The 21,464-nt window shown below is 33.7% G+C and overlaps 4 protein-coding genes across 9 annotated transcripts; 3 read left to right on the forward strand and 1 right to left on the reverse strand.

Moving 5' to 3' along the window:
- Nucleotides 1-2,163: 2,163 nt before the first annotated feature.
- On the forward strand, nt 2,164-5,226 carry LOC105334020 (uncharacterized). 2 transcript variants are annotated; one of them, XM_034457561.2, is made up of 8 exons: nt 2,164-2,256; nt 2,885-2,970; nt 3,251-3,575; nt 3,817-3,868; nt 3,959-4,589; nt 4,707-4,775; nt 4,888-4,969; nt 5,117-5,226. In XM_034457561.2, exons 3-8 carry the CDS (start codon nt 3,472-3,474, stop codon nt 5,181-5,183), a joined length of 1,005 nt encoding a protein of 334 aa, XP_034313452.2. In that variant the 5' UTR covers nt 2,164-2,256; nt 2,885-2,970; nt 3,251-3,471; the 3' UTR covers nt 5,184-5,226. The 2 variants fall into 2 exon arrangements, with proteins under 2 accessions (XP_034313452.2, XP_034313451.2); XM_034457560.2 differs by lacking the exon at nt 2,164-2,256 and having other exon boundaries at nt 2,820-2,970.
- LOC105334023 (RNA pseudouridylate synthase domain-containing protein 1) lies at nt 2,752-21,334 on the forward strand. Of its 4 annotated transcripts, none has more exons than XM_066066006.1 (5): nt 2,752-2,813; nt 19,224-19,413; nt 19,842-19,965; nt 20,232-20,436; nt 20,943-21,334. In XM_066066006.1, the coding sequence occupies exons 2-5, from the start codon at nt 19,235-19,237 to the stop codon at nt 21,188-21,190; spliced, it is 756 nt and encodes a 251-aa protein (XP_065922078.1). In that variant the 5' UTR covers nt 2,752-2,813; nt 19,224-19,234; the 3' UTR covers nt 21,191-21,334. The 4 variants fall into 4 exon arrangements, with proteins under 4 accessions (XP_065922078.1, XP_065922075.1, XP_065922076.1 ...); XM_066066003.1 differs by lacking the exon at nt 2,752-2,813 and adding an exon at nt 18,484-18,645; XM_066066004.1 differs by lacking the exon at nt 2,752-2,813 and adding an exon at nt 18,516-18,581.
- LOC136269754 (uncharacterized) lies at nt 8,106-9,928 on the forward strand. The gene is made up of 4 exons (XM_066066007.1): nt 8,106-8,258; nt 8,607-8,740; nt 9,032-9,157; nt 9,792-9,928. Exons 1-4 carry the CDS (start codon nt 8,207-8,209, stop codon nt 9,912-9,914), a joined length of 435 nt encoding a protein of 144 aa, XP_065922079.1. The 5' UTR covers nt 8,106-8,206; the 3' UTR covers nt 9,915-9,928.
- LOC105334021 (TD and POZ domain-containing protein 3) lies at nt 10,792-18,345 on the reverse strand. Of its 2 annotated transcripts, XM_011437294.4 has the most exons (10): nt 18,203-18,345; nt 17,823-17,947; nt 17,261-17,366; nt 16,601-16,774; nt 16,312-16,420; nt 15,484-15,668; nt 14,418-14,535; nt 13,812-13,934; nt 12,719-12,770; nt 12,061-12,202 (listed from the first exon to the last, which is right to left on the reverse strand). In XM_011437294.4, exons 2-9 carry the CDS (start codon nt 17,906-17,908, stop codon nt 12,739-12,741), a joined length of 933 nt encoding a protein of 310 aa, XP_011435596.3. In that variant the 5' UTR covers nt 17,909-17,947; nt 18,203-18,345; the 3' UTR covers nt 12,061-12,202; nt 12,719-12,738. The 2 variants fall into 2 exon arrangements, with proteins under 2 accessions (XP_011435595.2, XP_011435596.3); XM_011437293.4 differs by lacking the exon at nt 12,719-12,770 and having other exon boundaries at nt 10,792-12,202.
- Nucleotides 21,335-21,464: the final 130 nt, after the last annotated feature.

The raw sequence follows: 21,464 nt of genomic DNA on the forward strand, positions 1-21,464 counted from the left end.
AAAATAAATTTGTCTTTGATGTTTAAATTCTGAACTATTTATTGACTTTGATTTTTATCGGTTGCCTTCTTAAATAAAGGTCTAAATGATAGGATATGACAAAAATGGGGATAGTTTATCTGCTGAATAGATGGAACATGTGAAATACAATTGTGCAAGCAAAAGTCGTCCCAGGGAACTTGATGTGACCTCTGTATAATGGGTGCGCCATATCACCCGGCACTAGTACAGATGCGATCTTATTCAGGAAAGTTTTGAAAAGTTGTGCATTTTCATAATGGTTTATATATAAACCCCTTACACAGTATCTTGTAACATAATTTCCGATTCTTGGAAACGAAACAAAAAAGGGCTTTCTTTAGTGTTTCATGTGGGTATGAAAGTACGGTATAGCTAGCATTCCAGAAAAATAGCATAACTTGCATAAAATTAACTATAATCGATTTATAAAAGAAATAGAGTAGACAATACACTGTAGATGTTATTATAAATCTGTGTTTTTAGCGACACTGCTTAGTTAATTTTTTAAAAATTTTCCACATGTTTACTCGATAAAAAAAAATCGTTAGGGTTTTTCATATAAAAAATACATGTACATGTAAATTACGGTGCGTTGTAAAAAATTCTTTAAATTAGCAATTTTAAAAGCATTTATTTGAAATAATTACAGTATTTATTCTATAAATGGGGACAATTGCCTTTAAATAGGCATTACAAGTTTTCAAAAAAATTTATATGTCCCAGAGAAAGGGGGGGGGGGAGGTTCCGACCCCCGGACCCCCCCCCTGGATCCGCCAATGTTCTCATGAATAATTGTGTTCTATTCCAATGGGCTTCTTCACTCTTTTGTAAAGGAAATCCCACCAATCCTGTTATTAATGCTTTTGCATGCCTCTATCAGCAGTCGTCTGTTTTGATAGCCTGAATGCATTTTCATATATCCAAAAAATAAATAATTTTACCATCTCATAATTGTAAATAATGAATATTCATAAAAACAAGACTTGCAATGGGGTTTCGATGATGCATGTGCAGTTTTTGATGGTTATCAAATTCACAATCATAATCAAACTGCAAGAATATTGATGATATTATATATATTACCAACAGTTTTCAAAAAGCAGTTATGTTTGAGAAAATTTCTTCAATATTAGTAAACATATTTCAGATTATTGAACATTCCAGATATTTTTGATGGGAAGTCCGAAAAAAAAAAAGATTTTGGTAATTTGTTGCAGTCGGAAAATTGTCCTTATGTAGAAAGGTTTTGGAAACATTTTTCAAATAAACATGATAATTTATCATTATATTTAATTGTTACATTGCTAAAACTGTGATACAGCTTTTTTTTTTACCCGGGACAAGAAAAATTATTATACTTTTTGTCTGTGATAGTAGATTTTACATACTTATATATAATTCATTACTGTAGCACAGGTACAAGTATTTCACTTGCGTTTATCAGAGTCTTACGAATATTAGATTGTTACTTGCATCATATTATTTCACAAATAATTATACATAATAAAAGGATACTGACCGCAATATAATGTATATGTTGTTTTGACTTGTGTATCACTGATGGGTTTCGTCAGATAGTGTAGTATGTAGCCATACATAACGATAGATTTCTGTGATATATTGGAGGGAGCTAACAATGAAGTTGAGCGTCATTTTTGTATATTCTCCAATAGACAAAAAGGTGTTTTTTTCTAAATGAAGTCGTCTCAAAAGGGGTTTGGATTTTGTACACTCTGAGTCTCATGTCAAACGAAGATTTATGGATCACCGCTCTGTATACAGTACAGTAGAGTAACTCAGTATTGACACCTCTTCTTGGTAAGGATCGGTATCAGTCAGGCAGATGCTACATGGTCGAAAATTATTTTGATTAACATGCCTATATATATGTATATACAGTTGAAAAATATTAGGCTACTGCAGTACTGGCACGCCAGTAGGGCTTATTTGGAAAATTTAGTATTGGCCGCTTTTCATTTTAGCATATAATCTTTGCAAACATCTATCATCTAAATTGTTTATCTACAATGGTACATGTTTTTGCACCGTAGCCAAGTCATAACACCTCGACCCCCAACCCCCAACCCCTGTAACAAAAATGTTTTATAAAGATCCCCGCAAGGGGCCTCTCAAATACTATGACGACACAAATGACGCAAAACTTTGAAGGCGCCATGTTGAAATTTTGTTAAATATATCTTGTGATCTTGATCAAGGACCACTGACCCCTGCAATGTGAGTAAATTTAATGATATGTTTATGATATGTAACGTTATGGTCTTCAAACACTTTGATCCGAACTATAAGACAATGCACAGGTCTAAAGTGTCCTATATATGGGAGGGGGGGGGGGGCGGGGATCAGGGATCCGGGCCTACAATGTACATAATAAATCGAAAAATATGCCTCGGTCACCTCTTATCATACCACTTGATCCCCTCCCCCGTGAAAATTATGTTGAATTAAAAGAAGGGGTGAATATATACCATTTCACTTTAGATCAACGTATAGGATATTTTCTATCAATATTCTTTTACTAGGCCTAGTAGAAAATATAAGTCTATGTTGCATGTTGTCTATGGATGAGATCATGCTAAGTATCATATATTCTGTAGGTTTATTTTATCGCCGAAAAATTATACGGATTTTTATTTACGTAGGATTCTGAACATACCGTTTTCCCGTTGTCATGACGTCACGCTGTTTAGGTAGATACCGTAAACAAAAATGGCCGCTAAACTAAAATATGGTAGTGAGACGACAAAAAAACGACAATAATCGTAGTTCTGATGGTTGGCACCAATTGATTTTCTTTAAATTTTTATCAGTAGATAAATGTTTCCTTTTTTGAATACTTTTCTAGGCACAGCAAGACAAAACGGGATTTTGAATTTCTAGGTTTTCGTGCAATTGCTTGGCTAACGATCTTTGAATGAAAAATACTATGCGGTAAATGATTTTACTTACAAATTATGCAATTGAAATAGTGCACATGAATAATATTTATCAGGGAACTATAATATCTCGGCTGATAAAATAAAGATGGCATAATGAAAAATTTTCAAATGGTCAGGGGAACTCACAAATGTTTAGCAGACGTTAGAAAATCCTTAATTTGTAGAAAATAGGTATTCCAATTTTTTAGAAAGATGTTCCATTTGATGTAATTTTTAGTGAGTTATTAATTTTTACCGAAGCCTTTGTTTAAACCCTAAGTATATTAATGCAGTTTCGGAATCATTTCGTACAAGAAGCACAAATTCAACGTTCGTGACGTTCAGCGGCGATTTTACCCCAAAATCGCGCCTTTTCTCATTGGATAATCAGCGCCAAACAGCACCAATCGTTGTTGTTAGATTTCAACCAATCAGGAAAGGACAAAAATATAGAAGGGTATATATAGGAGCAATTTTCAGCCCCCAGCAGCACCCGAATATCGAAAGCACAAAGATGTTTCAGATGTTTACGTTGATGTTGGTTTTCACGGCTTTGAGCGTTCGTCCAGTGAGCGAGGATGGACTTGTAAAATCACAAGTCATCCTGGACAAACCTGAGTGAGTATGAATGTTATGAAAAGTAAAAAATGAAATATTGGAAACATTGGAACAATTACAAGATTTTTTTCACATGATTCAAGTGATGTTTATGACGTCATCAAAATAAGCAATCATATCACTAGGGAAGTCATTATCGTAACTCAGTAAATATAGATGTTTACAATACATACATTTCTATCTTGAATAAATAAACATACATTCACATACATATGGCAGTACATTGATGTAATTGTTTTAGAATTGGGGGAACCATGTGGAGTAGAACGGTAGACGCCCCATGGCTTGTTACTGTAAGTGGTTAAATCATCCAATGTTGTTTTTCCCATTTCCTGGTCTGGTTACCCCAAACTGTGTTTTATATTGAACTCGCTCTTTCACAGAATGCTAATCGCACAGTGACAGATTCCTCATGCAATCCTCTGGCGACTCTTGTCAACACTTCTCTACTTTACGTCCCACCAGTTCTTGAGCATGGCCACGGCATCAAGTCTTTGCATGGCGTTGTTATAAGTCTTGTCAACAGAACGCTGTCTCTTTCGGCGCGGGGCGTCAGATTACTCAGTGACACTTTCAGAGATTCGGGCACCATGTTCATGGCGATCCTTGCCAAAATCAACCAGTCTATTCACTCTTTCGGCTCATATATCAAGTCTTTGATGCTGGATTTAGTTGGAAAAGGCTCAGTTGTTGCGGGCGATTGGCTGGACACTGCGTGTGACGTTGTGATTAGACTTACCAATGGCACCACGTCTCTCTTGGCGCAAGGCTTCAACACAGTCCAGAATACGACCTCTGAGTCCATGGCGTCTTTTGTCAGTTGGACACTCCAGATCGGCACCGGCATCAGAGACCATATTAACAACTTTGTCTCCTCTCTGTCCTTCAAAGATCTGTGTCGCCTCACCTTCATCCTCTTTCTGCTTGTTCTTCTTCTCACTGCTCTGTGGCTGGCCAGCTCTTACGCACAACACATTGACATGGTCAACAAGAGAGTCGCCAGTCTAGCAGAAGGTGACCTTACTCTTCTGCATCTTCTAAACTCTATATATTTATAGTGTTGAACAGTTCATTACTAACAATGTAATCTTTTGTTATAAACTAATAATTATTTTTTTTCATTATATGCAGAGAACAGCAGACTGAGATTCCAACTTGCCGCTGAGTTGAACGCCATAGACGCACAGAGAGCTGATTCAGGTACAAGCATAAAATACTACAATACAATGTATCATTGTAAAACACCTATATAAGGTATATTCAACCTATTAAACTATAATGGCCAATAAATATTGAAATTAACGTTTTACAGAGCGAGCTCAGGAGGCGCTGGAGAGACAGATTAGAAATGTGTCCATGTGGCTGAACGTGTACACCACAGAAATCAACAAAAAGTGAGTTCTGTGTACAAGTCTTTTGTACGATTTCTGATGTAAAGATTTGTATGCAAAGTAAAGAGTCATGACGATATTATAATTTTCGTTCTCAAATTAAATTATAATGATTTATTAACATTTTTTTTCTTCTTGTTTTTGATTTAGAATGAAGAGAGTTCAGCCCAACAACAAGTTCATCAGCCGTACTTTGCGGCGACAGCATTTGTTATAATTATGGAACTAATTACTGCATGTGAATATTAAATGTTGTTTGTTGATGAAATTTTGTCTTGATTTTTTAAAAGATACAAGACTTGCCGGGTGTCAGCCTTTCTCGAAGAGATATTCATAATTACTAACCTTACAAAAAGCAATTTTGAAGTATAAATCTTAAAATGTAGTTGACAATATTTATAATTATTGGCTTTACAAAAAACAATTTTGAAGTATAAATCGTGAAATCTCGCCAAAAAGAAATTCCAAGAATGTAGTTGACAATATTATTGAATTGGCGAAAAAAATTTATATTCCGTGTTTTGATAAAGCACAAAAGTAACAGATTAGAAAAAAATCTAATTGGAGTTTACTGAGCTCTGACATCAATGCAAAATTGGAAAACATTTTTACAAATTTTAAAAAAACATCAATTATAATCAATTCATACCATGTGTAGTTAAACCCCTGTCACACAAAGACAATCCGGCTAAATCCAAAGAAAAATGCAGAATCCCAAGATGCGCGTGCAGTAAAGTTTCCTGCAGCAACTAGGCGCATTTGTCTAGGACAACCTGCGATAGTGCGGCTCTTTTAGACACACAATAGCGGTATACGAATGTTGCTGTAAAACAGAGCTAAGTGGAGCCATGCGCTCGGTTAAGTTAGTCTAAACCCTATTTCAACCTACAATCCTTATGGTTTGAGCGACGATCAACTGCTATTTGGTGCATAAATTCAATGTATCAAAACAATTACCGGTATATTATTTAAAAAAAGAACAAAAACAAAAAAAACATGTACGCGCGTTACTCAATTTGTATGCACACACCGTCACAGTACTTTCAAAAAATAATGATCAATTCAATGCTTGAATATCGCATACCAATAAAATGACACCAAACTTCAATGCCTCAAATACTATGACCGCAAAACGACAACATACAATATATTTTTTATAAAAGTTATAGGTGCTTCAAAGCCAATGTCGTGTTTAAACACTGTACTTCGTTTATTTAAGTTATCTATATAATATATTGATAACGAGATTTGTCTTTGTCACTTTATCGTAATATACAGATGATGTTAGGGACATGCTTCAGGCACTAATCAACCTCTGGAGATCATTTATAATAGATTACGATAGATGTGCTAAGGAAAATAGATTCCTAATACCGCTGTATATTATTTTGCAGAAACTTACTACACTGTAACAAAAGTTTCTTTGTGTAAAGCGTTTTGTTTAAACAAAGCAGTGCTTAGGACACTAGAGAAAAAAGTTTGGCTTGAAGTTTCACAGTAGCCCTTTGCACAAAAAAAATCCGTAAGATTTATTGTAAAGAATCTCGTAGGACAAATCTTAAGTCAGCACAAAAGCACCCGTAAGTGAAAAAATTCGTACGACAGTGTATCAGGGGGGCACTATTTCTCGCAGTGAGTAATTTTTTGAAATTTACATATAAAAAAATGAATTATCATGGAGTCCCCCCCCCCCCCCCCCCACTTTTTGTCTTAAGAAAAATTGGAATGAAAATATGGAAATGAAGAGTGAAATTGAAGTTACAAAAATAGAATTATCCCCCCCCCCCCCCCCATTTTTGTCTTTAAAAATTGGAATGAAAATATGGGAATGAAGAATGAAATTGAAGATATAGCCGCCCCCCCCCCCCCCCGGATTAGGATTTTGAAGATTTTGGAAAGTCCTTTTTTTTTTGCTTGTCAAGATTTTTTGAATGAGTCTGCCCCCCCCCCCCCCCCCCCATTTCAAAAACGATGCTACGTACAGGTCTGCTTTTAATATTCGTACACCTAGGGTTACACTAACGACAAAAAGCTTCTCAAACTATTTAGTGTTAGATTTTTTATTCCAACATACTTTTTTGACTTTTTGTAATGCTATATATATGTGTGTTTTTTATGACCCGGTAAATCCTACTTCCAATAGACCAATACTAGTTTTAAGAATTCTTGCTTTTGGTGGGATTTCATGGTATAATGCATGCATGTAACAATTTTTTTTTCTTCAAAATTTGAATTCAAGTGGAATTTCATTCATGTTCGTAACTTCGTATATTTATAATGGTGAGACTCCTTGATATCTACCTACATTTACATATCTACATGTATATCTTTTTTTTTTAAAAATTAAGTCTGAATGAAAAGTTTGATGTTGGATGTTAAATTACAGTCCCCATTAATATTTGACCCGGTTCGTGAAGTACCAGTCATAAGCGAACTCATGGAAATGATGGTGGTGATTTGTTGCAACAGACAGAATTTCTAACGTTTCATCATCGGAAAGCTGTAGACTACTTGTGTACTATAAATTTACATTTAATTTTTTGTATGATAACTGGATTTTTTTCTTCTTATACAAAACTTTACACAGAAATATTTACATCTACCAAGTATTATTCCCTCTATTTCTTACGAAAACTTATAGTTAATTAATTCATAGCTCCATAGAAACAGCCAGACTGAAATATACATGCCCCGTTTATCGATTGGTCCAAATCTACAGCGGCTGAAACTGAGAAGATATTGACAGGTCTGAAATTGACACGCCCTGTTTACCGATTGGTCTAAACCTTCAGCGACCTACAAAATATCACGGACTGCACGAAGTAATCATGATGATGTCAGACACAAAGTCTCACAGGAGACGATTTGGCTGTTTCTTCTAGCTAACGTACCTTATAACTTATGTACATTAACAGTAATATAGTAATTTTTACTTATTTTTCATAATCAGTTTATGAATTAGTTAAAAGAGAGATGTTAATATAAACAATAAAATGCTTTCTTTGATGATTCATGCGGATTATGAAGGTAGCGATCGTTGCAGGAAAAAATTACATACGTATAAGTATATGGAAGCAATACGATATGAACACCGAAAATCAAGTACATACCGGAGCAAATAAGATTTGCAAGTTCATGTAATGATAAGGAATAAAAGGCCGGAATAGCACATTTCGAGATATATTCTACATATAGAGAGATATCTATATATCACTTATCAGGTCCTGACCAGTCGTCAATATGAACGCCCTCTGTTTCCTCTTTCTGTTCGGACAACTAGCGCTCTCTTCAGGTTTTCGTCTTTTTTTTTTCTTTATAGGCCTATATTTTCACAAGGTTTCGTTCCATTTTCCACACTCGATAGTTTGTGTCTTGATGAATTGTCATGCATTTGTTACATTTTCAACACATGCGCTTGTTTCGGACATCGTTAGTCTCTTCCTTATATGAATAAGCAGGGGGTGGCAGTGACCTACGTATGAAACAGGTGTCTGTGTGACTTGTAGAACTGTAAGGATGACATGACTAATTTAAACATCCAGCGAATAATTATACGCAAAATTGATGATAATAATATATTATATATGTCTGAAACCTGACAGCGATCCATCCTGAAGTTAACAATTTTTGTTTTTTCTAGGAGCTATCAACGACATAGAGTGTACCCACAGCCACCATCGTCACCACGCCCGGGGGACGGCCTACTACCCCGCGGACGACCCCATTGAGGGCGGGTTTGTGGACATGCGCGACCACCCTCTTATGACGCTTCAGGTTTTTCTTCAAATTTTAATACATAATGTACTGAATATAGATTTTAACCGAATTCGGATTCATATGCGGTAAGGTATTTACTAAAATGCCCAAATGGATGTGGTAGCGGGTTTGGGTGAGGGTGGCGGGGTTGGGGAGGGAGGTGTTAGTACTGCCTGTAACTATGAGATAAAAGTTTGGATTTGATATGTTTGCAAATTTTGAATAATACATTCAGATTCATAGTTTTAGAAATAAAGATGTATTTATTGAATCGGAATTTCTACGATACTTACGTTTGTTTATTTTCAGGATTACTTGGAAGGACGCGTTGCCCACGTGAGCGTTGCTATGGACAACCATGCTGGGATTCCTTATGGAACTCACGTTTGCATTCCGGAATTAAACAGGAAATACCATAGATTTATTGATTTTGTCGTACGTATGCAATTAATTTTCATCACGTTTGAAAGTTGAAATATGAATATATCTTACACCAAATGTATAACATTGCCTCGGATAAAATTCATGCTAGCTAGTGGCAAGAAAAGTTCATCAAGTACTTCAACTTAATCAACTGGCTTGTAGTTAACTTGTTATGTCTATCGCTAGACTTTCTGATGATACTAACAGATGTTTATAAAGTTATACCTTCTCGTGGCAAATAAAAACAATTCTTTGGCTTCAGCTTAAGATCCTCGACGATCTTGGCGTTTTGCTTGATCCCATCATGCATTAATTTGACGATGCAAAATTTTTACTCTTCATAGCTGTCCAATATTAGCGATTCTGTGTAAATAATGTTGGCTTCTTCCTTAATACTAACTATATAGTCAACGAAAGGCATGTTTATTCTTGGGGAGAAACAATATAAAGAGCTCTAGCTGCTATGAAAATCAGAAACCATCTTTCGGTAGGTTCTAACAAAGTGGTTACATGCCGTTGAATCTGATTGTCATCATTTAAATTCTTTCTTCAGATATAATTATTCCTCTAACCTATCTTTTTTATGGGGGATTAGTTTAATAATTAGTTATTATCCTTAATCCTAATTCTAATTTCAATTTTACAGGTAGTTGACACTGGACCCGCCTTTTATGGTAAGGGATACAGCAGAATAGACATCTGCGTGCGCAACCGTCAGCTCTCCTTTGACGACACCATCAATGGTCCTCTTACTCTAGCCTTTCATTAGATAGTGTCAACGTGGTAAAAAATAAATCATTATATTGAATCAGATTCCAAACATTTTTTGTTAATCGAGTTAAGTTTTTTTGAGACGTCCGTCAAAATTTTTCAGTCTCGACGAATCTCGCTGAGATTAGTCACGACATCACGATCAACGTTACATAGTTATCGGTTAGTCGTCCAGAAACCAACCTTATCTACTGGGTATTTTATTCTCTTTTAGACCAATTCACACTCTACAAAATTGACGTCCCCTGGCCGCCATCTTTGGGAAAACCCCGTAGATTTCTCAAAGTAGCCGTTTTAAGTTCGTTTACGTTGTGTATTTTGATTGCTCCAGGATGGGGCAACCAACAGATTGACGAAATAAATTAAATAAAAAGAGATTTCATCTCAGGACGCCCAAATATTTGGCAGCATTAAGAAGAGGAAAGTAGGGTTTTTCCCCTTTTGACCTTTGGGTTGACCCCGCAAAGGGAAGCAACTTTTGCAAAGTGTGGCTTGGGTTTTTTCTTAAGAATTTTGAATGTGTTCAGGTGTATGAATGAACGGTGTCTCTTGATGAACTACACAAAGCTTTTGCAGGCAGTTAAAATTTATAACAGTTCAGGGAATGGTCTTAAATCTGATAAGGACAATTTATAGAAAATACTAAATGAATGTAAATATTTCTACTGTGTCTATTTTTTGGGGAAGATGGGAAACTCTTGACTTACAAAGTTGTCATGAGTAAGGATCCTTAAAACTGGAGAGTTTTTTAGACAGAAAAAATTCATTAAGGGTACTTGTGATCAAAATTGTGCGTGTCCTTTCCATTTGGCACAAATATTTCTGTACATGTATCAGGGTAGAAAAACCATGAATTGCAATTGATATAAACAATGGCACGTATCAGCAATTTTATTATTCTCATGAGTAAATTAGATATAAGAAAAGAAAGAAGTTTAGCATAATCAAAACAATTAAAAGGGGCCGTATACTGGTAAATCAGGAATGATATTTACCTCAATAAAAGCAATGCAATCAATTAATTTTGTAATTGATTACAAATTGGAAAGGTAAATGTGCATTTGGAATTGCATAAAATTCATTATGTATTAAAAAGTAATAAAAAGTCTGTAATCAAATTAAAAATAAATAAATGTACTACAATAGGGTTAAATATCACAGAAATCTTGATCGATTGCCCTTCGTCTGATATAGACAATAGTGACTAAAAAGTTTTGGACCAATAACAAAACATATACTAGTAAATCATTAAAACAAATCTATAAATATAGTCAACAACTAAACGGTGGTCAAAGCCAAACTAATTAACAAAGTTTCTTAAACATTCCATTAAAAAGGGATTAACAAATTGTCCTTTTAAGAATTTCAAAGTTTGTAAATCATCTACATTAATATGTTTACAAATGATCACATTTAGTAATACCTAAAAATAGTCTTGAGCACAAATTCCAATACAGTGTAGAAATAGAATGTATATATACATATGTATAGGTATAAAATATCATCACATAGAATTGGATATAATTTGAAAAGGTGTAACAAAAGTTGGTAAAAGTATACAAGTGATTGTACAACAATATATAAAATGCGCTACAGTGCCTTGCATTTATAAGGCATTTCACTTTTTTTCTTTTGATTTTAAAAGGCATTCTCAAAATATTTAAACAATAAATTTGTTGAAATATAAAATATAAGAAATCATTCACTGTAAAAACATCAACAAAAACCCAAACAAAGACAAAAAAACTAAAACAAAGACTGCAATTTCACTTCAAAAGCTAGTGTGACCAAATCCGTAGCAACATAGAAAAGCTGCCAGTTGTTGAGGTAAAGTTTAAAATAAGTATTTATCATAACCTTTTCTCAAACAATGGTCTAAGTTGTAGACCCCCCCCCCCCCCCCCTTGTAAGTTGTTTTCCTTCAGTTGAACACCATGTAAATAAATGAGCATAACTGCAGTCACTGGCACGGTGACATACAGTACAGCAAAAATTGAGCTGAATATTAAATCAGATATTTTTAAGTTCTCTATAAAACAGTACTGGATACACAACTAGATTGTATGTCATCAAAAGTCATTCATTTACCATAGCCAAGATTAGTTTGTGTGTGCAAGGAAAATATGTATCTTATTTCCTGTTTTTAGTCGGTGAGGGACATTTTTTCAGTCATGCTCTGAATAATTTCCACCATGATGTCTTTGGGTAGAGAGGTAAAGTTTGGTTGGTGTACAATATCGTTCATTCTGGCTCTCATGAAAGACATGGCTGCTGACATTAAATCCTCTGAAGAAAACAAATAGATATATCATTGAATTTGTTTACAAAATTACAATAAATTTCTCAAACTTACAGTGAGGCAAGAAATCTAAAGCAATTTGCAAATGAATAATAACTTTAATTCCAGAACAAATAGGCAAGTGAAATGAGCAAAAGATTAGATGAAATATATATTCAAAGGCAAGGCAGACATCAGCGACACTTCAACAGCTGATATAACCACTGATGAGAAAGTTACTTGTCCTGCTGATAGCTTTTTTAACAAGCGCGGTGAAAACGTTCTCTTGGCTCTGGAAAATGCCAAAAAGCCAAGAAGAAATCTAAGCTCAGTCATTGCAGGAAAGGCCATCACTGAACAGGACGTCTTTGAAAAAATTCAAGCATACAATGAAAAGACAGAAAATTCATCAAAAGATAAGGGGAAAGGAAAGGAAAATAATAAATTAGCTGAACACCAGAAGCCAGGCTCATCAAATACTCAAAGAAATACAGCAGGTCCTTCTAAAGCTCAAAATGCCTCACCAGGTCCATTTCTTGGTCTGTCAGATGAGTCGGATCATGAGTCGATCAATTGCTGATGAGGAAAAGTGTTGCGTATGTGATAAACTTGAGCCTGAACAGTTGAAGTTTAAGCCTTACATAGAGTTTGTTAGGTGGGGTCAGTGTCACTGTGGACATTGGGTCCATCTGTCCTACTGTATCAAGGAAAAGGTTATCCGAAGGGACACACAAATCACATGCCCTCATTGTGTATGACTTTAATCTCTGTCAATTAATTACCATTGATTTCAATGATCACTTTCATCAAATTTTATAAAAAGTTGTAGAAAATGATAAATATCGTATTTTTATTATTGTAAAATGATAAATATTTAATTGTTATTATTGTTTGTATGTTAAGACTGATTAAAAAAAAATCGAAACAGACTTAATATTATGTGTTTTTATGTCACGAACAGCGCGCCATACCTGCTATAGAAAATAGGTGACGTCAAACAAAACATTTCTGATCATGGCGGATCCAAAGAAAGTCAAATCGCTGCCCGATTTTTAATGATTTCAAAACAATTAAGGTGAAAATCATCTAATTATTGTTAATTAATGCTGATATAAATAACTTTGGGCAGAAAAAATAGATGCAAATATTTTTATTTGTGACAAAAGTTTTACACTATCGAAAACTGGTAACGCCAGGATATTTTGCTACAAAATCTCTTGATTACAGCTCAGTAATTTTATAAATGATGATATTTACTGAAGATCGAGATTTCTTGTTCACATTACAATAAACTGTATTTATTTAATCTTTCCGATCATTGGGAGATTGCAGTACAGTACATTACTAAACATCTTATCATTATTGGCAGTTTATATTTACAATATATTTGTACTGTCAACTACCCAACATCTTACCAATCATTGGAAATTTGTTTACAGAATTGTATACTACAAAACATCTTGCTAATAGTCATAGGGAGTTTGTTTACAGTACTGTAAACAAAAAACATCTTACTGATTGTTGGGATTTTATGTTTACACTACTGTATACTACAGAACAGCTCATCAATCATAGAGAGATTATGTATACAGTACTGTATACTGTAAAACATCTTACCAATCATTGGGAGTTTGGTGGCAGCCTCCACATAGATATCCACCACATTATCCACATTCAGGTTCATACAGAGGCTCATAAAAGCCATTGACTTCAAATCCTCTAGGCAGAACTGATCAGCAACTAATATTTAAGAAGAAAAAAAGATTTTACTGCAATTTTTCACCATTTATAAATCATGTATTTTTTAACTGACACAGCTGCAAAAATCATCATGAAAGTCATATGACTAACAAAGAGAGTGTAGCACTAATTATAAAACAGTGCCAAGAAAGAAAACTTGAAAACATTCTTGAAAAATTGCTAAAGAATAAATCCCCCCCCCCAAGTCTCAAAATGTTTTTGCAGAAATGTTCTTATTTTCTAAATAAAACCACTGCCATCTACATGTGTACTCTCTTACAAATCCTTCACTATTATAATAAATTTAGTGCAATATGAAAACTGCATTCTTATTTAATCATCATTCCATGAACATTCAAGCAATAAGAATAAACTTGCCTATTTAAAAGTTTCGTGAAACTTAATAATATTAATTATAATTGTACTTTATATATGTTCATAACATATCTGTATACCTAACAAAACAAAGTCAAAATATCATACCTCTCCAAATCTCCAAAAGCAGGCAATGGACAGAATTTTCAGCAATCTCATTGGTGTAAATAAAATGTAGAATGATTGAAAAAGCGTCAGCGCTGACATCCTTTATTTCTATTGGTCCCTGTAATTATGTAAAAGATTTCTTTTGAAATGTGAAAGATAATATTTCCATCTCCATAATACCCCATTTAACTACAACAAACTATTATAATTGGTTGTACATGAGAAGTTTATAATTTTCATGATTTTATTCTTCTGTTATTCATCAAGTCATGAACAAATTATACTTTTCCTGTTAAAATTTAGAGGAATAAAAATGAAGAGATACTAGTGTTATGAATTTTGACATTAAAGTCCTTATGAAATACAGCAACATTGTAAGAGTGAATAGGTGTGTTTTTTAATAAGTGAACAGAACATATACAGTAAAACACACTTAAAACAAAGTCCCGGGGACGTGCAATTTTACTTTGTTATAAGCGTAATTCATTATTTCTGTCAAGTTTACAATCATCATTCCATGAACATTCATTTTCATTTCCCGTGACTTTATTACTATTGTAAATAAAGTCATGGGAAATGAAAATCACTTCGCTATATTAAGCATCAATTCATTATAAGCGTGTTTGCTATATCCGTGTTTTACTGTATATAAAAATATTTTATCTGCTAGGAAGAAATTGAAAAATGGAATGGCCTTCAGCAAGGTATTTTGAATAAAACTGCATAGCATGCACTTGAAGTTTAAATAAAAATAATCTTTTTTACATGTACATAGTTTTTCATACAATAATCATGCAAGGATTCCTAATTAAACCTGAGGAATTAATATCCGCCTAAAATTGCGAGAAGCACCCTTCGCAGATTTTCAATTCTCGCTATTATTTTCTAAGAGTTGAAAACTGTAAGAAATAAGGATAAAAGTTTCACATTGAGTTCCCGATTACATATTCTCATGATTAGATATGAAACAGCAGGAGCGCAGAATTAAGTAGTAGCGTAATATAAGGAATTTACAGTAATTTGCAATGAATTGCATTTGCCTGTGCATATGATATTGACAACTTACACTTGTTTTACTTTCTTTCATTTGGTCACAAAACATGGCTCTAAAGAAGTCAGACCGCACAGTCAATATGGCCTTGTGTCCGTGGAAAGTTCTACCATCCACGGAGAATTGGACATCACTAAATAGGTCGCTATTGACAAGCTCTTTCATGTTCTTTGACAGTGTGGCAGGGGCTGGAGGCAACTCTGAAATGCATCATCATAGAAGTTTACAAACAAACTTCAAATGCATCATCTTAGAAGTTTACAAACAAAACTTGAAATGCATAATCATATAAGTTTACAGCAAATTAGAATATCATCATAGAAGTTTACAGCAAATTATAACATATCAGCATATAAGTTTACAGCAAATTAGAACATATCAGCATATAAGTTTACAGCAAATTAAAAGGCATCATCATTAAAGTTTACAGCAAACTAGGATGAATCATTAAAATAGTTTACAGCAAATTAGAATGTATCATAATTAAAATTTACAGCAAATTAGGAAACATCATAGAAGTTTACAGCAAATTAGAATGCATCATCATATGAGTTTACAGCAAATTAGAATTTATCATAATTAAAATTAACAGCAAATTAGAAAACATCATACAAGTTTACAGCAAATTAGAATGCATCATCATACAAGTTTACAGTATACTGATAAATAGAATACTGCAAAGGCAATTCTACAGTGTATCATCAAATTTACAGTGTGTCTTTAAAGTTACATCGAATTGAATAAAGCAATGTTTGGTAGTTCTATTTAAAAAATACTGTTCTGGGAAAATTTTGTAAGTTTTACTAGGCTTTGGGGGATAAATATTTTAGGGCTGAAATTTACCAAAATTGAATCTTGTTCCAACCATTTCTACTGCATCAATTTCTACCCAAGTCCCTGCTTTTGTACAATCCACATCTATCCGTAATTCATTAACTTGGTAGACTGGTTTCTACAAGGAGAAATCAACATTTGGATTAATAACATACCAAGTATTGGTGATTTCATGTATATACCGTAAAATGCCATTCATGAGTTACAGGCTCTACATCATAGGGCTACATAGTAACCACATTCTTGAGAGCAGTTAATGTCTATTTTTTCCAATTTCCAGTGCAGTTCATAGTTATACCTTTATTGATGGTGAAAAAATTCTACTTTTCTTGTGGCATTCTACTTGCTCGGCTTCATATATAGTATCCCATTTCCCTGCAGGGTCTTTAGCCTTAATTCTCTTGGTACCTCCAGAATGATAAGTCTCATAAATGTTGACCTCTGTCAGAAAGACTCTTTCTTTAAACAGGACCTGGAAAAGGTAGCATGAATTGTTAACCATGCAAAAATCTGCAAAACAAAGCACAATTGGCACATTATGACATAAATCAGTTGCCTAAAAATCAAAACCTTTCATAATTTCTAAAACTTTCCCATGGTAAAAATTGATTTCATAGTAACTGACACTCCATGTTTAACTGATGTTCACTGCAAATGGGTGATTACATTCACCATCTTGAAAATGTGTTATCCCCTTTCTGTTTTAAATACAATAGATAATATCATTTAGAATTTTAAATAATTAGGTTTATAAGCAGCATCACATTTAAAATGTGTCAGTAACCTCATGGTTTAAAGTACTTAGTAGAGACTGTGTTATGTTTAATCTGCATCAGCACTTTAATTTCACTGATACCAATTAAATTGAATTTGTATCAATAATTAGTTGAATGTTGGAGAAGGGTTAACAAAGTAGACCAGAAATGGGAGTACTAATTGTAAATAAAATAGGACTTACCTCAATAAACTGTTTGGCATCAATGTTACTACTTGCCCATGCTCCATGCAGATCTCCATGCTGTGGGTAGACCCTTGGGGGCCCAATAACTGTATTAGCTGACCAACTGAATTTAAAAATAAAATAAACTTGACAAACAAAAAATATTATGCAGAAGAAGAAATCTTCAAATGCGACATTAAACATTCAGTACTTGAATGGTTATTCTCAAAACAATGAAAATTAACGTTATATCAATATGAGTTGTTGTTGATTTATAGTTTTCCATTTCATACCATGCTGGAACACATGTATACATGTTTGTTATTTATTTTTAATAATTAAAGTGAATGTACAATCTTTTCAAGGATGTTTACTCTCGCTGACAATCTTTGGATTAGTAGCCATGCATCATAAAATGACACTAGATTTTGTGTAAGACAAATAGGATACAAAGCTACTTTAGAACTTATCTCAAAGAATCGTGAACCTACACAATTTTATTGTCAATATCATTTAATGCTGGAATCTTGCTTAAAGGTTTTCACAGTACATTTGTTGCCTTTTAGAATTCAGTAAATACCTGGTACTGTTGTATTGTGATGAGAAGTTTGTTACTTTGGATACGAACTGTCGAATCTTGTTGGTATCTGCAAAACACTCAGCCATTCTTTTGATACTTATAAAACTTGATTATTGTGCAGGTTCCTACAACAAAATATTTAAAAAATATCACCAAAAACTAAAGAGTAAATAAAAATCACTGTCTATCTCACATAAGTTGGTTAAGTAGGTAAAGAAACATTTACACTGTTAAAACAATATCCGGGTTGATAACCTTTATCTCTTAGAAACCTCAATAAACAAATTGAAATTCATATTGATGCAAATTAATTTTTTCTAAAACATCTTTTTAAATATTCCATTAAAATCGTTCTAAGAGGTCAGATTATTTGTACTCACGGTCGCTTGATCAGCTGTTGATTCGGGTATGATAGAAAATCCTGAAATACAAGTGACGTTTGTTTGTTTGTAAATATTATTGCGCAATCGCTTTTTTGGTTAAGCTGTTCATGTATGTATTCGTTCTTACTATTTTACGATTGTGAACATTTTTCAAAATAGTTTTCTTAAAAATAGATATAACACATGATATTTTGCCTAATTTATACATCTAAGCATGCATAATTATATATAAATAAAAAAATAACCAAATAGACTTTCAGACGAACTTCAGTACAACTTATTTTAAATTAGAATTGGGTAAAAGCGGACCTCTCAATCTATGCATGTGCAAAACATCTGTACCATTAAAATATGTATAGGAATTTTATTTGAATATGTAGGTTTTGACATTGGCTAATAGCACCTGTTAAAATTTTACACATTTTCTAAGGTTATTACAGGTACGTATGTATTATTATATGTATGTAATATTTGTAATTTCTATTTTTAGGGGGCGGGTAAAGGAACCCAGATTTTTTTTTTCATAAGTTAGATTGAAAAACCCTATCCCATCTATGAAAATGGGTTTATTTGTTACTTATAGAAAATCAGATACCTGTGATAAAACGCCCCATAATGTCTCATCAGTTAACAGCAATAAATAAGAACAGGCTCCCTCCTCTGTTTAGTCATTTAGATACATTGTATGTAGTCACCAGGTTCTGGTTTATCAAGTCTGTTGATTAGATTTCTGCAAAAAAATGGTAACTGAACGCATATCTCACTGTATTGTATTCAAGTGATTTAAGGTTACTGTGTTGCTATTGGTGGTTAAAAATTGTGTCAATTGAGTTCTCCAAAGATTTTTTTTTTGTCCAAACTCTTCTTCAGGAATTTTGTATTAAACTGGGTTCATGTGAATAGGAAATGCAAAATAATATTCTTGGGCAAGATTATTTGTAAAGTTTTGTCCTACCAAGATGTTAATTCACATGATCATTTGCTCCAGTCACATCTTGCTGTCTCTTTCTTTTGGTAGGGTAACGACTAATGGCCGATCATGTTCACAAGATCCCTTCCATTCTTCACTTGTGCCCGGATTACATTGTGGTTGACAAACCATTTGACACGCCTATCAACAGCGAGGACCCCCACATGGTATCTGTGGAAACGCTGTTGAGTAAATACTATCCACATCTCAGGGACCCCAGTGTCAAACACGGATTCAGGTTGGACGTCGTGTTGGCTTTTTAAATTTTTTTTCTGTTTTTTATGGTAATCCATTTTTTTCTCAATTTAGCGTGTTGTCATCTTTACTTCTAGGACACAGTATTTAATTTTTGTGGGTTTTGTGGTTGGGTTGATCCAAAAGGCCAATTTAAATCATCATCTAAGTAAGAAACAGAATTAATGGCCTTCTATTATTGGTACTAGGATTATGGGCTCTCAGTTTACATGTCCTCAAAACTGAATTATGAAATCCACAAAAATTGACGGCCACAAATATTATATAATGCAACCACAGTGAAACATGGAATTGACGGAGATTTTCAAATGTTCATAAATTCAATCCAATATAAAATTCATATAAAAGTCATCGTCTTTGTTGTTATCTTCACATACATCTTAATGCTCCATCCGTTTATTTTTTTTGTAGGTTTCAGCACAGATTAGATCTAGCTACTAGTGGAGTCCTCTGTTTATGTCGAACAAAGAAATCGGCTGGTAAAATGTTTCGGGAATTCCAGAAAAGATCTGTATTGAAACATTACATTGCTTTGGTAAGCAGATAAGTCTATATAATTTACTATGCTATAAGTAATATTTTGATGATGTATCTAATGAGTTACCGAGGCATGTTCTGAAGAGTGGGTGCTCGGGAGCACTTGCTAAACTTTGTGTAACAGGTATAGCGAATTTTGATGAACGCCTGTGAGCACTGGCTCTGCTGAACACACCTCGGATGTAAACCAAATTAAATTTACTATCAAGAATGACAATGCAGAATGTGTAATGTTATTATATTCTTTGGTAACCTAATTTCTAGGTATATGGACATTTAGAGAGTAAGACCCAGACAGTGGAAGTTGCTGTGGGTGAGGATTCCTCTGTAAGGGACATTCACAAGATGTGTACGTCAGACTCGGAGAGCTGTATCAATCCGCGGGAAGCCATTACTGAGATAACCGTTCTGGAGACAGGAACATACAATGACCAGCCAGCCACTAAAGTCTTACTTAGGCCCCACACGGGTACGTACATATTGCATCAAAATATACATAAACATGTCTCATGATTGATGTCTAAATATCTATAGACTGCAAGTAACAAATTATCTCTTCAGAAACTCATAACCAGTCTTGCATATGCTTACTGACCTTATGGGCCAACTTGTTAAATTTTCCTTGTTCTCATGAGTATTTTTTTTTTTTTTAATTCATCGATTAGAAATTGAAAGTCTTTAGTTTGTAGTCAATTGCAACATGGAGGCCAAAACATTTTTTTTTTTTATTATGTTAGGTTTGTTACTGTCTATGGAAATATGGTATGTCATGTTGTACACATTGCTGCTAGACAGCAGTTATATACCGTTAAATATGTTATATGTATTTAGTTTCTAAATTCTGCAATCAAGAAATTAAAACACTCAAATATGTGAATGAATATATCTCTTGTAATTTTATTCAATGTATTCTAAGAGTTGATTAATATTTTTAAAAAGTACATGTACATGTGTAAATTTTGATATTTTATTTAGGTCGGCCTCACCAGTTACGCGTTCACTGCGACCATATTGGACACAGGATTGTGGGTGATTACATGTATAGCAATCGACAGGACACTTTGCCATATCGTATGATGCTACATGCATTAAGACTTAGATTTAATGAACTGGATATTTTGTCCAAGGATCCATTTACATCTGATAAAGATGAATTGTGGAAAGTGACAGACACCATCAATACATACAACAATATATGTACATCAGAGTCTTCTTTTCCATGAAGCCTGTGGAATTTAACTACTGTCTTTCTAAACTACAACAGTTGCTTATTTTTTTTCTCTGTGAAGAAAATTTTGATCAAAAGAACATGGCTGAATAAGATGGTACAAATTCTCATTGATTAAATCAATAAATTTTGAAATGAATTTTTCTCATTAAAATCTATTTGTTTATTATATGATACAATTTTGCAAAAGCACAATTTCTAACTATATGTATATAGTCCGTTGAATATTCAAACACAAGAAAAAAAAAAAAATTGTCTCAAGTGTTGGT

The sequence above is a fragment of the Magallana gigas genome, chromosome 7 (genome assembly GCF_963853765.1).
Source record: "Magallana gigas chromosome 7, xbMagGiga1.1, whole genome shotgun sequence".
Classification (NCBI taxonomy): Eukaryota; Metazoa; Mollusca; class Bivalvia; order Ostreida; family Ostreidae; genus Magallana; species Magallana gigas.

Excerpts from the sequence above, each read along its gene's own strand:
- LOC105334023 (XM_066066006.1), top strand. The coding sequence starts at position 19,235 with ATGGCCGATCATGTTCACAAGATCCCTTCCATTCTTCACTTGTGCCCG. Across the intron at positions 19,414-19,841 it reads AGTGTCAAACACGGATTCAG|GTTTCAGCACAGATTAGATC; the intron begins GTTGGACGTCGT and ends TTTTTTTTGTAG. Across the intron at positions 19,966-20,231 it reads TGAAACATTACATTGCTTTG|GTATATGGACATTTAGAGAG; the intron begins GTAAGCAGATAA and ends CCTAATTTCTAG.
- LOC136269754 (XM_066066007.1), top strand. The coding sequence starts at position 8,207 with ATGAACGCCCTCTGTTTCCTCTTTCTGTTCGGACAACTAGCGCTCTCT. Across the intron at positions 8,259-8,606 it reads ACAACTAGCGCTCTCTTCAG|GAGCTATCAACGACATAGAG; the intron begins GTTTTCGTCTTT and ends TGTTTTTTCTAG. Across the intron at positions 8,741-9,031 it reads ACCCTCTTATGACGCTTCAG|GATTACTTGGAAGGACGCGT; the intron begins GTTTTTCTTCAA and ends GTTTATTTTCAG.
- LOC105334020 (XM_034457561.2), top strand. The coding sequence starts at position 3,472 with ATGTTTCAGATGTTTACGTTGATGTTGGTTTTCACGGCTTTGAGCGTT. Across the intron at positions 3,576-3,816 it reads GTCATCCTGGACAAACCTGA|AATTGGGGGAACCATGTGGA; the intron begins GTGAGTATGAAT and ends TAATTGTTTTAG. Across the intron at positions 4,776-4,887 it reads CGCACAGAGAGCTGATTCAG|AGCGAGCTCAGGAGGCGCTG; the intron begins GTACAAGCATAA and ends AACGTTTTACAG.
- LOC105334021 (XM_011437293.4), bottom strand. The coding sequence starts at position 17,908 with ATGGCTGAGTGTTTTGCAGATACCAACAAGATTCGACAGTTCGTATCC. Across the intron at positions 16,775-17,260 it reads ATGCCAAACAGTTTATTGAG|GTCCTGTTTAAAGAAAGAGT; the intron begins GTAAGTCCTATT and ends TACCTTTTCCAG. Across the intron at positions 12,203-13,811 it reads CACCAAACTCCCAATGATTG|AGGATTTAATGTCAGCAGCC; the intron begins GTAAGATGTTTT and ends TGTTTTCTTCAG.